This window comes from Eschrichtius robustus, chromosome 1, assembly GCF_028021215.1.
Source record: "Eschrichtius robustus isolate mEscRob2 chromosome 1, mEscRob2.pri, whole genome shotgun sequence".
NCBI lineage: Eukaryota > Metazoa > Chordata > Mammalia > Artiodactyla > Eschrichtiidae > Eschrichtius > Eschrichtius robustus.
This window is the reverse complement of record NC_090824.1, coordinates 119,861,082-119,878,806: the sequence shown is the minus strand read 5'-3', so window position 1 is coordinate 119,878,806 and position 17,725 is coordinate 119,861,082. Positions and strand designations below refer to the sequence as shown.

Below are 17,725 nucleotides of genomic sequence, written 5' to 3'. Positions count from 1 at the left end.
GGCAAAAATATAGAAGTTGGATCGTATCAAGGGTTGGTGAATGTATGGAGATGGGGACTCTTATGTTGCTGCCTGTAGTATAAATTTGAAACCACTTTGGAGAGCAATGTTACAATGCACATAAAGGTGAAGATAGACATGTCCTAAGCCACAAAACTCACTTCTAAGGATGTACTCAAGAGGAACTCATGTACCGGGAGACCTGTACAGGATGTTCATAACAGCAGGGTTGGTAATTGCAGCACATTGCAAACAACATACCAGTTCACGAGGCGAATGGATATATACACCTGCCGTACTACACAACAGTTAAAATGAATTACCTACATCTACATGTCCCCAAGTAGATTAATCTCAAAAAACGTCTTTGACATTTGTATACCTTCAAATTGTAGAAGGTATACAAGTTATGAAGCCACGCACGTAAGTTTGTAAAACATCCGAAACAGTAGCATAGATTGTCATGGGCGGCAGTAATAAAAGTTCAAAAGCATGCACAAGAATGAAGAGAAACCAGAGAGGTTTGATTCTAAATCCAGCTCCACCACACATTTGCCTGTGGGCAAGATGTTCCATCATACTAAGCCTTAATTTCCTCACCTGTAAAATAAGAACAATTTCCTTATCTCACTAGATTTTTCCAAGATTAAATTGAGTGTTAATGCTCTTCACCATCTTTTGTCCTCATCACATAACTGTATTTGGAGTGAGAGAACCTTCCGCTTCAGGCCCCTCTACGCTCCATTGAAGGCACAGGGCAAGAACCCACATAAGAGCTCGTGTTTGGTTCTTTCACAGTTCAGATTTAGAACCTTGGACTTTCTTAATGTGACAGAACACCCAGATGCAGAAGTACAGATCCATGAAAGGCAGAGTACTGGACATAAATCATAAGTAAATAAAAGAAGCAGGTAGGGTTGGCCATGGATGTTCTCTCTGATGTCCTGCTGTGGTAGAAAGAGCATTTGACAGAATTCTGTGAGCAAGCGTGTGGGTCTCTGTTTCCTCATCTGAAAGATGCAGGGGCCAGACGACAGAGACTACTTCATCCCAGTGTGTGAGGGCCCGAGGACAGAGCATCCCTCCATGGCTCTGGCAGACAAGCCATCCGAGACCAGCAGAGGCTTCTGGCCTATCATCAGTCAGCAAACCTACAGCTCCAGCTCCGTGGGACCCTCAGTCATGGACGTCCCAGGCTTGGAGTGGGGCACAGCTTTGCAAAGCCATAAGCTAGAACCAAGCAGATAGAAGACAGATAGAGGGCAGGGGGCTGTCGAGACAGAAAGTGAGAGAGAAGAGTTACCAAGTCTCTTGAGGGCCACTTCCCTTTAGGTCCTTTGCTCTGAGTCACAGACTGGTCTCATGGAGTATCTAGAAAATAGAGAAGTATTAAGGGAAAAACACAGTGCTTTCCATGGCCAACGTGTTCATTAGAGCCATGAAGAGATGGCTGAACCACCTCAGAATCCTGGTGTTACAGGAGGTTTGCACGTGTTTGTAGGTGGTGAAGAGGTCCAAAAACTTCATGCTAATAGATCTTCTGTAAAATTTTCCTGTCATAATTGTGTCTGTTCTATATAATAATCTTCTGACACTCTACTGTCTAATGTATTTTAGGCTATAAAATTAGTAAAGTTCTCTTGGACTTTCACATGAAATGAGTTAATTTTCATTAAATACTGGTATATTAGGAATGACTGAACTCAAGATATCAAGCCTAGCTCTTGTGTTCATGGGCTAGGTGACCTTGGGTGAACCTCTTGATTGTGTTACATCTGTTTTCCCATCTGCCGATTCAGAGTTGATCACCTCTCTCTCCCTCTCTCCCTCTCTCTCTCTCCCCCCCCCCCATCTATATCTATATCTATATCTATATCTATATCTATATCTATCTATATCTATATATATCCAAGGAGAGTTATATAAGTAAGCAACAGTCCAGATGAAAAAACACTCTGTCTCTCTTAGAGGAAAAGCACAGTGGAAACCCAAGGCCATGTACGTGCATGAGGCATGACAACTGGGCTCCATATTGACTCCTAGGACACATGACTGCATCAGCCCGTGCCTCAGCTTCCCCATCAATGAGATGGGCCAAGGACATTCACCTCACTCGTATCTCATAGTTGTCCTACCAGTCTCTGGGAACTCCAGATAAATAATGTAGTAGACCAGAATTGTCTTGAATTACACCCTGCAAAGCAGACTTATTTTAAGAACTGGCTAATTTTAAGAACTCTAAATGCTAACCATATATTCTTTTCTTTTTCTTTAACATCTTTATTGGAGTATAATTGCTTTACAATGTTGTGTTAGTTTCTGCTGTATAACAAAGTGAATCAGCTATACATATACATATATCCCCATATCCCCTCCCTCTTGCATCTCCCTCCCTCCCACCCTCCCTATCCCACCCCTCTAGGTGGTCACAAAGCACCGAGCTGATCTCCCTGTGCTATGTGGCTGCTTCCCACTAGCTATCTATTTTACATGTGGTAGTGTATATTTGTCAGCGCTACTCTCTCACTTCGTCCCAGCTTACCCTATATTCTTTTGTTTCAAAAGCTCCCTAATATGGAATAGACCTATTCCAAGATCTGAGGACACTTTGTAACAATCATTTTAAAGCCCCAGAATTTCTACAGCCAGCATATCTGAAAACCGTTCCAGAAACAGAGTGACGAACTTGGTGACTCTGTCAAAGAGAGAAGTTTGGTCATAAAGTCATGAAGGCAGGATCACATGTGGGAAACATGGTGGGGTCTGAAATTTCTCCATCCACCTCATTTCCTCCCTCCCTCCTGCAATGCCCACTCCCCTCTGCCCTCCATATCCTGTGTCCCAGGCCTCTGCCCTTTCTATTTCTCTTCAGGGCACAGATCAAAGGTATTACTTTTAGCAAAAGTACTTGCATTATTTCATTCTTAGATATGCCAAAAGATAGGTTGTCTAATAATGTACAAGCTTGATGGGGTGAGAAAAAAAATGTAGGATCTTTCACAATACACAAGTAGATGCTACCTACTCATAAGTCCAGACCTGGAAGGATGCCCTTCCACCACAAGAGGAAAATATGGCTGCTTGCTGGGCTGTTCACCTCAGCATCCTCAATAGGATGAGCTCTGTATCAAAGAATCCTGAGGGCTTCCCTGGTGGCGCAGTGGTTGAGAATCTGCCTGCCAATGCAGGGGACACGGGTTCGAGCCCTGGTCTGGGAAGATCCCACATGCCGCGGAGCAGCTGGGCCCGTGAGCCACAATTACTGAGCCTGCGCATCTGGAGCCTGTGCTCCGCAACAAGAGAGGCCGCGATAGTGAGAGGCCTGCGCACCGCGATGAAGAGTGGTCCCCGCTTGCCGCAACTGGAGAAAGCCCTCGCACAGAAACGAAGACCCAACACAGCCATAAATAAATAAAATTAAAAAAAAAAAAAAAAGAATCCTGAAATGTTTGGAGAGAGAAGAGGGTACACAAAAAAGCGACGGGTGAACATAGCTCCTTCGAAAAATGATGAGAGATCTTGGGAAGTTCAGCCCCTAAAAGGAATTATTTAATTCAACACACATTGACGGGGTCCCATATATGTATGGGCAGAGTTCCGTAGTCCGTGCTAGGGAAAGGCATGGGCACGATGCCCAGGAGGGGACAAAGCAGCTGTTTTTAAATACTACAAAGACGCTCAAGTAAAAGCAGAAGGATCGAGGGGTAAGGGAGCTAGCATGTAATGAGCATCCTATGTTAGGAATTTTACATGTAGTGGATATTTAATCTGCAACTTGAAACCCGCACACCATGGGCCCACGTGCAGGGGGCTGAGAAGTGTGTTTTCTGCCTTCACCTCAAACCCTCCACCTGAGTTGAGTAGCCTTTTCTGCTTAGGGGCACAACTAATGGTCTGGTCTCATCAGGTGCTCATCAATTAAACTCCCATGCCCATAGTACTAACTCAAGGCTCCAATCTGTGGAAATATTAAAGCAGAGTCTGATTTACTATCTATCTATCAAGGACATTGCCAAAGGAATTCCAGCAATGGGTGGAAGTACGTGGAAAGCGTAGCCTCTAGAATTAGAAAGAATCCCAGTTCACTACTTTCCCAGTTTTGGCCAGTTACTTCATCTGTTTGAGCCCTCACTTCTCCAGCTGTTTATGGGTGATAATAAAGTCTTCGTAATGCAGCTACCATAAGGATTAAACAAATGTAGGTAAAGAAGCTAACAAATGGTAGGTACTTAACACATACTCCCTACCTTTGCAGCTCAACACTTCTAAACCTCTTCTGTGATGGGGAAGATGCATTGCAAACTTTCTCCCTGGCACTAGCAAAGGCATAAAGGCCTACCTATCCCAATGTCTAAAAGGCCAAATTAGAGCTAGTTTTTTAGCTTATGACTTAATTATTGTTGTTTTTAGTTGTAGTCTACAGAGAATTTTTCATGGACTTGCTCTTTCCTTAGTGCTACCAGTAGCCCTTATTAGTCATTTATACCACAGTGTGAATGAGCTTGAGATGCTTCCCTTAAGAGCAGTTTTCGAGAAGAGAGAGGCAAAAGGCATCAGACTCCCAGTGTCTGGGGGAAAACTAATTTTACATATGAAAGACCAGTGAGTCCTGCATATACTCTGTCATCTTTTCAGTGCTCCCTTTGCTCCATGCCCTGTCAACATGCAAAGCTTTTTACTAGAGAAAGTAAGGCAAAATGCACATTTTCTAATAAAGCATAAACAATTACTTTGAATTACCTTTGAGAAAAACCATGTAGATTTATTAAAAATTAAATTTTTAATTTATATGTATATTAAAAATTGTGTTTTTGCAGAAGTTTCTTGTTTACACATCCCCACAAGCCTCAACAAAATTGAAGATTATACTCACCATGAAAGATTTCATCAGGGTTTGTTTTAGAACAGTATAAATAGAAATCAAACCTTACAGGAAATTATTGGCTTTAGCCAGAAGATACAAAGTTTAACTTTTCAGCATACAGTATTAAGATATTATTTCTTTAGCTCCCACCTTGAATAGTAGGGGAAGACACAATACTATTTGCATGAGTAGAATAGTGAATGGCTAAAAGCCACTTTCCTTTACTTAGACAGGATGGGATCATGAAATAGGTTCTTGTTAAGAAATAGGGTTTTAACTTTTTTGGTTACAAAATACATAGATGTTTAGTTCACTCCTCTTCTGTATTGTTTGCAGAGCACTTAGAATTGTAACTGAATTTGCCTCACTTCTCCGTACCACAGGTCACCTTGAGGACGGAAGTTAGGCCCGGGGCAGCAACCACTCTCCCCTTTGGGACCAAATTGTCAAGTAACATGACCCCAGGGTTTCTGTCTCCCTGAGGGCGATTTTCCAGTAAAGAGTGACGAGAATCAGAAGAATCTTGGACTTTTATTTTCTCTCTCTTTTCCTTCCAATGCCTTTCTCCCCCACACTACCCCCGCCTAACAAGTCACCATAGATGAGAGGTGAGGATGGTCAAGAGGGAATGTAGGAAATTGTCCATAACACCTTGAAAATACTTGAACAAATCAGGTACAAAGAGGTTTTCAGAGACCAGAAAACGTATTGCTCTCTCTTATTTTACACTAGTTCCATTTTTTGAATTCACATTTGTTTCTCAGTATTGGCTTAGTCTCCTAAAGTATTATGTATTTACCCAATGCAAAGAACTTAAAAAAAAAATTAGGTATAATTAGCATATAACAATTTATTAGTTTCAGGTGTACAACATACTAATTCAATATTTGTTTATATAATGAAATGAACACCACAGTAAGTCTAGTTAATATCCATCACCATACATAGTTACACATTTTTTTATCTTGTGATGAGAACTTTTAAGATATACTCTCTTAGCAATTTTCATATATGTAATATGATATTATTAACTGTAGTCACCATGCTACACCATGGTACATTACCAAAGAACTTTTAATGTACAAAGTTTATGGACAAAAATAACTTTTTGTTATTTTTTTATAACAGAAATCAGAAAATACTCACAATCATTATAAATGTGCCCAAGAACTCGGAGAGCATTTCTTTAGCTAAGCTGCTCTTCAAGACCAGTCTCTGCTTCAAGCTTTTTTTCTTTTGTTCCATCTCAGGCTGCATCTTGGGGCTTCTACAAGGACCACTCTTTTCACCAATACCTGCTTCTTCTGGTCCCTACTTCACTGGCACATGGAAGTTTTAACAACTGCTCACAGATTCCTGGAGATGCCTGATTAGATAATATGGCTGTACAAATCCAGTCCCAATTAGAGCCTGTGGCTTAATCCTCTTCTGGTGAAATTGTCATTCCCTGTTTGCTGCTGTTTATTTGAAATGGCGTATTAGAACCTGAAATCCTGAAAACAGTCCTTTTTGTACCTGATGGATTAATCATTACCTTTATTTTCAAGGTGTTTTTTTCTCTGTTGGGTTTTTTTTCAAGAGATGAGAAGAGAGATGTTTTGGTTGCGTTGCCAAACCACAGTGATGGGCTCCAGTCCAGGAGAGATTTACATGTTGCACAATTGCAAGCTTCTGATTTTTTTTTCCTATTCAGAATTGGTTGGTTGAGGTGTAGTTTGGAATTGTCAGATCAGGTATATACACATCTAATGTAAACATTCTTTTCTGAAGGAGCTTTCATGCAAATTGGAGAACAAGAAGAAAAATAAGACGTGTTGTTCAACAAGATTAATCACTCTTTTTTTCTTCCAGTAACATTTCAGTGATTTAATTACACCTCCCTGAGGGTGTTAAGAACCACTGCATTCCTTCTAGAGATGAAGAAATTAACGTACAGAGAGACCATTCCAAGTCTCACATGGCAAGTCTGTAGGACAGGATGGGATCTCCTCCTCGGTTACTGTAGCTGGGGTTCATCTACTGAGGATAGCTTGGGATCAAGAATCAGAAAGATGGAGAAGCCAACTTCTTAAGAAGCATTCTAGTTTGAAAACCAAGTTACTCTCCATCATTTACCATGAAATATTTAAGCAAAATACATAGCAAGTAAACAATAGTAACTTGAAAGTCTATACTGCTTGGAGATCACTAAGCCAGAAGGAGATCAATCTGAGTATATGTCACCCCAATTAAACAAGAAAGGGAGTAAAGATGCCTAAACAAGGCTCCTAGATTGTATCTTTTAAGTTTGATGAATTAACATCCTTACAGGCAACAAACTGTGTTCAGGACTAGCTTCTCATCATGTCAAATATTCAAGCCTTGTTTTTCAAAACTAGTTTGTGAGAAGAAGTAGAATCCAGCAGTTGTTTCTGAATACCAAGGCAGTCCCATGAAATTAGTACCCTTGCTGTGTGCTTCCTCCCAGTCCTCCCACAGAAAAGCCTGCTCTGTTTCAGACCCTCCCCTATCTTTGCAGGAGGCCCACAGTCATTCCCAGTTGAGGCAGCAGGCTGGAAGAGGGGCCTGGAAAAAACAGCTGTAGAGATTTCAAGGACAGAAGACGTACCTAGTCTGTAGGTGAAATCAAGAGTTAAGGCCTAAAGAGATTATAACTTGCCTGAGGGCATGCCATTGCAGAACCAAAACAGGAATGAGCATTTTGACTGTAACTCCTGGTTAAGTTATGGATACCATCCCACTACTGGGCATATACCCTGAGAAAACCATAATTCAGAAGGAGTCATGTACCACAATGTTCATTGCAGCTCTATTTACAATAGCCAGGACATGGAAGCAACCTAAGTGTCCATCAACAGATGATTGGATAAAGAAGATGTGGCACATATATACAATGAAATATTACTCAGCCATAAAAAACGAAATTGAGTTATTTGTAGTGAGGTGGATGGACCTAGAGTCTGTCATACAGAGTGAAGTAAGTCAGAAAGAGAAAAACAAATACCGTATGCTAACAGATATATATGGAATCTAAAAAAAAAATTGTTCTGAAGAACCTAGGGGCAGGACAGGAATAAAGACGCAGATGTAGAGGAATCGACTTGAGGACACAGGGAAGGGGAAGGGGAAGCTGGGATGAGGTGAGAGAGTAGCATTGACAGATATACACTACCAAATGTAAAATAGATAGCTAGTGGGAAGCAGCTGCATAGCATAGGGAGATCAGCTCGGTGCTTTGTGACCACCTAGAGGGGTGGGATAGGGAGGGTGGGAGGGAGACGTAAGAGGGAGGGGATATGGGGATATATGTATGCATATAGCTGATTCACTTTGTTATAAAGCAGAAACTAACACACCATTGTAAAACAATTATACTCCAAGAGTTATTTATGACCATGCTATTCCCAGGTCCCAGTGGATGGACCAGAGAGACAGGACTTTATTGTGATTACAACTAATACCACACAAGGGTGTTCTGTGGTCTCTCCATTCCCTCACCTAACAAATATTTATGGCATACTCCTTATGTGCCAAACACTGTACTTAACAAAAGCACATGGGGTTCTTGCCCCTTACAGAGCTTAGAGTCTCATGAGGGAGAGAGACGTGAGTGAACTAATCATACACACAGAAATATGAAATTACAACAGAGATGTATGCTCTGAAGATAGAGGACATATTTCTGTAAGCAGATGTAAGAGGGAGATTTCATCTTGCCAGAGATCTCTGATAGCTTTTCCAAGGACATCATGTCTGAGCTGAGATCAGAAACAAGTGTAGTGGGGAATGTCTTGTGGGGGGTGGGGGATGGGAACAGTATGGTGCGTATCCAAGAATGAAAGAGAGGCAGCGAAGGAGAACAGTGCGGAATGAACCTGGAGCCGTAGGCAGGGATCGGACCATAGTGAGGCTTGTAAATCAAGTTTAGGGTAAGAGCAGTAATAAGTCACTGAAGTGGTTTAAGCAGGAGCAGGACACCATCAGATTTGAGTTTTAAAACTCATGTCCATGGCACATAATGTTTGAATAAACATATGTTGAGGTAGGGAGAGAGGAGAACCCTCATCCTAGCTGTGAGGTGGAGAGGGGATTGGTGGGGGCCTAAGGTGGGCATATGTAGACATTGGGGGATATGCCAGAATTCCAGGACTAGGTGGTGGCTTTCACAATGGAGAGAAATGGAAGGACTCAAGAGTTCTTTATATCTTAAAATTGGAAGGACTTGATGGATTGGATATGAAGGATGAGGAAAAGAAACTCAAGTTTGATGGCTGTATTCCTGGCTTGCTGGGGAAGGAGGTGCTAAGCCTCCAGAGAGGAAATGCTGGAAGAGGACCAGGACTGCAAGGGAAGGTCATGAATTCTGCTTGTGCAGGTTGAGACCTTGGGGGCTCTCTCATGCTTCTGAGAGAAGATGTCAAGTAGGAAAGGATATGGTCTGTATTCAGAGGGAAGGTTCTTGTGCTCATCGAGGGGATAACTGAAGCCATGAATAAAGATGAGGTTACCTAAAATTAAATTAAATTAAATTTTTAAAAAAGATAAGGTTACCTGAGGGGAGAGTTTAAAGAAAGCAGAGGTTAAGCTTGTGGCACTGAACATTTCAGGCTTAAGTGGAGGAGATGAAATATTTATCATTTCTTTCAGTCTACCTTCAGAGGACAGTTACACTTTTTACCTGCATCACCATGAATTCATCATCAGACCTAACTCACCCATGCCCCCCTTTGCAAAGCACCCTCATGCCAAAGTTCCTGTTAGAAATATGGGGCTGCTTAGTTTCATTCATTCAGAAAAACCTTTTATTATTTACCATATGTCAGGCACAGCATTAAGCAGTAGGGATTCAAAAATAAGGAATACAAATCTCTACTTCTAAGGAGTTATATAGTCTTAAGTGACAAATACCTCCAAATGAACACATCATATGGTAAAATAGAAGCATGTGCAAAGTACTGAACCAAAAGTCCAGTTATCACTGCATGGGTATCCTAGAGGTTACCATGCATTGCCAACATACTGACTCATCCTGCCACCAACAGTCCTAAAATTGTGCTTACCTAGACACAGTGCCATGCTGAACCTATGGAGCTAGCCTACCCAGCTCTTTTATTTCTCCCTGACTGTCCCTCCCTGACCCCGACATTCTCTTCTCCGCTTTTGCCTTGAGAAGAGAAACCATCTTTGCCTCCATCATGGGATTCAACAAATCTGTTGTTCATAAGGGTAATCATCTCACACTCTGCTCTTACTCCCCCAACCTCTTCTACTTTGGCCAAATTTATCCCCACTATATCCTCTTGTTCAGAAGCCCCTTTCATGGCCATTGTTGGAACTGTGTCACCATCTCCTCTCTCAAAATCTTTCATACCAAGACACATCCCACTGACTAAAACTTCTAGTTTCCACCTTTCACCCACTCTCTTTCACAAATCTGCTTTACATCCTCTTCATAGATTACAGTTTCTCAACTCCTCCCTCTCCACCCAGCTCTTACCTCACTGTCACCCAGGTTAATGATGCACTTAACGTCTCTGGTTCCATTGACCCCTTGACTTTCTTCTACACCCACATTGCCAAAGCCCAATTCTGAGTAAATCCAGTGATCGATTTTTCTCAAATGCTCTCTTCCCACACTGTGAATAATGCTGGAAAAATTATATAAATGTATCAATTGACCCTAGAGATAGTTGCGATCTAGCATCAGCAGTGGCCCCATATCCTTAGTTGACCTTTTATTTCAAAGGTTCCAGACTTTAGGGTGCATTCGGATCACGCAACTTCAGAGGGTATGATTTGGTAGATCTGGGATGGAGCTCAGGAATCTCACACATATACCTGATAGTCCAGATACCGTGCACGATTTCATTCTCTGCAGCAGTAATATACCTCTTCCATGCCCCTCCAGTTCCCTGTCCCAATCCTCCTACTCAGCTGATGACCTTTTCTCCCAATCTACTGGGAAAACAAGTGGGTTCATTAGCTATAATACTTTTGTACCTCTTCTCCTCAAAAAGTTGCCCTAATGTTATTTATACTGTCCTTCTTTCCCTTCAAGTTAGCCCTGATGCTGGTGTACTGTCCCGGCCCCTCTGAGACCCTGGCTGATTAACATTCTCCTCACCCTCTCAATCTCTTCCCCCCATTGGCTTCTTTCCTGGGGCCTAAAAACAAGCTCAAGTCTTGACTATCCTGAAAAACGTTCCTTCAGAATTGTTTCACCTCAAATTCCACAGTCTTAGTCAATTTGGGCTACTATATCAAGACCCGTAAACTAGGTGGCTTAAGCAACAAGCTTTTATTTCTCACAGTTCTGGAGGCTGGAAGTCTGAGAGTAGGATACCAGTAAGGTTGGGAGAGGGTGAGAGCTCCTTTCCTGGGTATAGACAGCCACCTTCTTGTTGCATCCTCACATGGCTGAGAGTTCTAGTCTTTTTATCCTCTTTTAAGGGTACCAATCCCCCCATGGAGACTCTACCTCCATAACTTCATTCAAAACCAGTTTCCCCCAAAGTCCCCCCACTCCAAACACCACCGCATTTGGAAATTAGGGCCTCAATGTATGAGGACACGAACGTTCAATTCATAGCAACCATTTCATGTCTCATCTGCTTTTTTTCTTTTCTAGTTGGGGTAAAAAATAACCACTTTACCTTGAGCAAAAAATCATACTAAACTGAAAAGAAAAATTCAAAAGTATTTAAATTAAAACAAAAATCTCTCATAATTCCAGCCCTCATAGATAACCACTGTTAACAGACTGAAATATAACCCTCCAGAATTTTTTTCAGTAGATCTATATAAATATTCTTTTTCTAAAAGTGGGATTATATTATACATACTAGATTAATGTGTTTTCTCTTCAAAATTTCTGTCTTCTTTCTATGCCAATGTATAACTCATCTTTTTAATGACTGTAATATTCAATTGTACAAATGCGCCATAATTTAAACAACTTCCTTTCAATAGACAATTGGTTGTTGCTATTTTCCCCCCATTAAATGAACATCCTAGTGTATATAATTATCTATCTATCACTTAGCACAATGGCCTAGAAGTTGAATTACTGGTCAGAGAATATGCATATATTCTGGGTTTTAAAAGTACCTATTTCTCCGGGACTTCCCTGGTGGTCCAGTGGTTAAGACTCTTTGCTTCCACCACAGGGGGCACAGGTTCGATCCGATTCTGCATGCCTTGTGGTGCGGCCAAGGGGGGAAAAAGTACCTATTTCTCCCATTCTCTTTAGTATTGGTTAATGTAAATTCTTTCTAATTCTTTTCCGACTATAGCAGTTAAAAAATTATATTGTTTTTGTAGGCATTTCTTTGGTTAACAGTGAGTTTGGGCATCTTTCATGTGTTAGCTATTTGTGTTTATTCTTTTATACATTTTAAATTTATATCCTCTACCCCTTTTTCATCCGTTTCATTTTTTATTTATTAATTTTTGTCACTCTTTATAAGAATATAAATCTTTTATCTGTTATATTTGGCAAATCATTTTCCACTTAATCTTTTATCTTTAATTTATAATGATGATGTGTGGCTGCCATAGAGAAATTTATAAAATTTGTGTACTCAAGTCTATAAATATTTTTCTGTATGGTTACCAAATTTGGTAGTTATGCTAAAAAGACCTACTCTATCCCCAAATTACAAAAATATTAAACTTTGTCTTATGTTTTATTCCAATATTTTCATGATTTTACTTTTCACACTTAAATTTTTAATTTTTTTAGAATATATTATGTACAGTATAAGGTAGAATTCTAATATATTTCCAAAATATTTTGACAAGTTTTGCAACACTATTTGGTTTGAAATTCCATCTACGCTATATAAAAAAATTCCTGGAAGTAAAATTGTAATTTTTTTTAACATCTTTATTGGAGTATAATTGCTTTACAATGGTGTGTTAGTTTCTGCTTTATAACAAAGTGAATCAGCTATATATATACGTATATCCCCATATCTCCTCCCTCTTGCGTCTCGCTCCCACCCTCCCTATCCCACCCCTCTAGGTGGTCACAAAACACCGAGCTAATCTCCCTGTGCTTTGCGGCTGCTTCCCACTAGCTATCTATTTTACGTGTGGTAATGTATATATGTCCATGCCACTCTCTCACTTTGTCACAGCTTACCCTTCCCCCTCACCATATCCTCAAGTCCATTCTCTAGTAGATCTGTGTCTTTATTCCCGTCTTGCTCCTAGGTTCTTCATGACCTTTTTTCTTTCCTTTCTTTTAGATTCCATATATATCTGTTAGCATACTGTATTTGTTTTTCTCTTTCTGACTTACTTCACTCTGTATGACAGACTCTAGGTCCATCCACCTCACTACAAATAACTCAATTTCATTTCTTTTTATGGCTGAGTAATATTCCATTGTATATATACGCCACATCTTCTTTATCCATTCATCTGTCGATGGACACTTAGGTTGCTTCCATGTCCTGGCTATTGTAAATAGAGCTGCAATGAACATTTTGGTATATGATTCTTTTTAAATTATGGTTTTCTCAGGGTATATGCCCAGTAGTGGGATTGCTGGGTCATATGGTAGTTCTACTTTTAGTTTTTTAAGGAACCTCCATACTGTTCTCCATAGTGGCTGTATCAATTTACATTCCCACCAACAGTGCAAGAGGGTCCCCTTTTCTCCACACCCTCTCCAGCATTTATTGTTTGTAGATTTTTTGATGATGGCCATTCTGACTGGTGTGAGATGATATCTCATTGTAGTTTTGATTTGCGTTTCTCTAATGATTAATGATGTTGAGCATTCTTTCATGTGTTTGTTGACAATCTGTATATCTTTGGAGAAATGTCTATTTAGGTCTTCTGCCCATTTTTGGATTGGGTTCCTTGTTTTTTTGATGTTGAACTGCATGAGCTGCTTGTAAATTTAGGAGATTAATCCTTTGTCAGTTGCTTCATTTGCAAATATTTTCTCCCATTCTGAGGGTTGTCTTTTCGTCTTGTTTATGGTTTCCTTTGCTGTGCAAAAGCTTTTAAGTTTCATTAGGTCCAATTTGTTTATTTTTGTTTTTATTTCCATTTCTCTAGGACATGGGTCAAAAAGGATCTTGCTGTGATTTATGTCATAGAGTGTTCTGCCTATGTTTTCCTCTAAGAGTTTGATAGTGTCTGGCCTTACATTTAGGTCTTTAATCCATTATGAGTTTATTTTTGTGTATGGTGTTAGGGAGTGTTCTAATTTCATACTTTTACATGTAGCTGTCCAGTTTTTCCAGCACCACTTATTGAAGAGACTGTCTTTTCTCCACTGTATATTCCTGCCTCCTTTATCAAAGATAAGGTAACCATAGGTGCATGGGTTTATCTCTTGGCTTTCTATCCTGTTCCATTGATCTATATTTCCTTTTTTGTGCCAGTACCATACTGTCTTGATTACTGTAGCTTTGTAGTATAGTCTGAAGTCAGGGAGCCTGATTCCTCCAGCTCCGTTTTTCTTTCTCAAGCTTGCTTTGGCTATTCGAGATCTTTTGTGGTTCCATACAAATTGTGAAATTTTTTGTTGTAGTTCTGTGAAAAATGCCAGCGGTAGTTTGATAGTGATTGCATTGAATCTGTAGATTGCTTTGGGTAGTAGAGTCATTTTCACAATGTTGATTCTTCCAATCCAAGAACATGGTATATCTCTCCATCTATTTGTATCATCTTTAGTTTCTTTCATCAGTGTCTTATAATTTTCTGCATACAGGCATTTTGTCTCCTTAGGTAGGTTTATTCCTAGATATTTTATTCTTTTTGTTGCAGTGGTAAATGGGAGTGTTTTCTTAATTTCACTTTCAGATTTTTCATCATTAGTGTTTAGGAATGCTACAGATTTCTGTGCATTAATTTTGTATCCTGCCCCTTTACCAAATTCATTGATTAGTTCTAGTAGTTTTCTGGTAGCATCTTTAGGATTCTCTATGTATAGCATCATGTCATCTGCAAACAGTGACAGCTTTACTTCTTCATTTCTGATTTGGATTCCTTTTATTTTTTTCTCTTCTTTGATTGCTGTGGCTAAAACTTCCAAAAGTATGTTGAATAATAGTGGTGAGAGTGGGCAACCTTGTCTTGTTCCTGATCTTAGTGGAAATGGTTTCAGTTTTTCCCCATTGAGGACGATGTTGGCTGTGGGTTTGTCATGTATGGCCTTTATTATGTTGAGGAAAGTTCCCTCTATGCCTACTTTCTGGAGGTTTTTTATCATAAATGGTGTTGAATTTTGCCGAAAGCTTTCTCTGCATCTTTTGAGATGATCATATGGTTTTTCTCCTTCAATTTTTTAATATGGTGTATCGTATTGATTGATTTGCATATATTGAAGAATCCTTGCATCCCTGGGATAAACCCCACTTGATCATGGTGTATGATCCTTTTAATGTGCTGTTGGATTCTGTTTACCAGTATTTTGTTGAGGATTTTTGCATCTATGTTCATCAGTGATACTGGTCTTTAGTTTTCTTTCTTTGTGACATCTTTGTCTGGTTTTGGTATCAGGGTGATGGTGGCCTCGTAGAATGAGTTTGGGAATGTTCCTCCCTCTGCTATATTTTGGAAGAGTTTGAGAAGGATAGGTGTTAGCTCTTCTCTAAATGTTTGATAGAATTCGCCTGTGAAGCCATCTGGTCCTGGGCTTTTGTGTGTTGGAAGATTTTTAATCACAGTTTCAATTTCAGTGCTTGTGATTGGTCTGTTCATATTTTCTATTTCTTCCTGCTTCAATCTTGGAAGGTTGTGCATTTCTAAGAATTTGTCCATTTCTTCCAGGTTGTCCATTTTATTGGCATAGAGTTGCTTGTAGTAATCTCTCATGATCCTTTGTATTTCTGCAGTGTCAGTTGTTACTTCTCCTTTTTCAATTCTAATTCTATTGATTTGAGTCTTCTCCCTTTTTTTCTTGATGAGTCTGGCTAATGGTTTATCAATTTTGTTTATCTTCTCAAACATAGTTTATTGATCTTTAGTTTTAGTTTTATTGATCTTTGCTATCATTTCCTTCATTTCATTTTCATTTATTTCTGATCTGATCTTTATGATTTCTTTCCTTCTGCTAACTTTGGGATTTTTTTGTTCTTCTTTCTCTAATTGCTTTAGGTGTAAGGTTAGGTTATTTATTTGAGGTGTTTCTTGTTTCTTAAGGTAGCATTGTATTGCTATAAACTTCCCTCTTAGAACTGCTTTTGCTGTATCCCATAGGTTTTGGGTCGTCGCATTTTCATTGTCATTTGTTTCTAGGTATTTTTTGATTTCCTCTTTGATTTCTTCAGTGATCTCTTGGTTATTAAGTAATGTATTGTTTAGCCTCCATGTGTTTGTATTTTTTACAGATTTTTTCCTGTAATTGATATCTAGTCTCATAGCGTTGTGCTCGGAAAAGATACTTGATACGATCTCAATTTTCTTAAGTTTACCAAGGCTTGATTTGTGACCCAAGATGTAATCTGTCCTGGAGAATGTTCCATGAGCACTTGAGAGGAATGTGTATTTCATTGTTTTTGGATGGAATGTCCTATAAATATCAATTAAGTCCCTCTTGTTTAATGTATCATTTAAAGCTTGTGTTTCCTTATATATTTTCACTTTGGATGATCTGTCCATTGGTGAAAGGGGGGTGTTAAAATCCCCTACTATGATTGTGTTACTGTTGATTTCCCCTTTTATGGCTGTTAGTATTTGCCTTATGTATTGAGGTGCTCCCATTTTGGGGGCATAAATATTTACAATTGTTCTATCTTCTTCTTGGATTGATCCCTTGATCATTATGTAGTGTCCTTCTTTGTCTCTTGTAATCGTCTTTATTTTAAAGTCTATTTTGTCTGATATGAGAATTGCTACTCCAGCTTTCTTTTGATTTCCATTTGCATGGAATATCTTTTTCCATACCCTCACTTTCAGCCTGTATGTGTCCCTAGGTCTGAAGTGGGTCTCTTGTAGACAGCATATATACAGGTCTTGTTTTTGTATCCATTCAGCCAGTCTATGTCTTTTGGTTGGAGCATTTAATCCATTTACATTTAAGGTAATTATTGATATGTATGTTCCTATTACCATTTTCTTAATTGTTTTGGGTTTGTTATTGTAGGTCTTTTCCTTCTCTTGTGTTTCCTGCCTAGAGAAGTTCCTTTAGCATTTGTTGTAAAGCTGGTTTGATGGTGCTGAATTCCCTTAGCTTTCACTTGTCTGTAAAGGTTTTAATTTCTCCATCAAATCTGAATGAGTTCCTTGCTGGATAGAGTAATCTTGGTTGTAGGTTTTTCTCCTTCATCACTTTAAATATGTCCTGCCACTCCCTTCTGGCTTGCAGAGTTTCTGCTGAAAGATCAGCTGTTAACCTTATGGGGATTCCCTTGTGTGTTATTTGTTGTTTTTCCCTTGCTGCTTTTAATATTTTTTCTTTGTATTTAATTTTTGATAGTTTGATTAATATGTGTCTTGGTGTGTTTCTCCTTGGATTTATCCTGTATGGGCCTCTCTGTGCTTCCTGAACTTAATTAAGTATTTCCTTTCCCGTATCAGGGAAGTTTTCAACTGTAATGTCTTCTAATATTTTCTCAGTCCCTTTCTTTTTCTCTTCTTCTTCTGGGACCCCTATAATTTGAATGTTGGTATGTTTAATGTTGTCCCAGAGGTCTCTGAGACTGTCCTCAATTCTTTTCATTCTTTTTTCTTTATTCTGCTCTGCAGTAGTAATTTCCACTATTTTATCTTCCAGGTCACTTATCCGTTCTTCTGCCTAAGTTATTCTGCTATTGATCCCTTCTAGAGAATTTTCAATTTCATTTATTGTTTTGTTCATCACTGTTTGTTTGCTCTTTAGTTCTTCTAGGTCCTTGTTAAATG

At 39.4% G+C, this 17,725-nt stretch overlaps 1 protein-coding gene across 1 annotated transcript in view; it reads right to left on the bottom strand.

Annotated features, from left to right (window-relative positions):
- The window catches only part of AQP9 (aquaporin 9), a 38,105-nt gene extending 31,779 nt beyond the window's left edge, over positions 1 to 6,326 (bottom strand). The window contains exon 1 of the mRNA XM_068552460.1: positions 6,011 to 6,326. Coding sequence (XP_068408561.1) covers positions 6,011 to 6,121 — 111 coding nt within the window. The 5' untranslated portion in view covers positions 6,122 to 6,326. The remainder of the gene's footprint in view (positions 1 to 6,010) is intronic.
- Between the last annotated feature and the right edge of the window lie 11,399 nt (positions 6,327 to 17,725).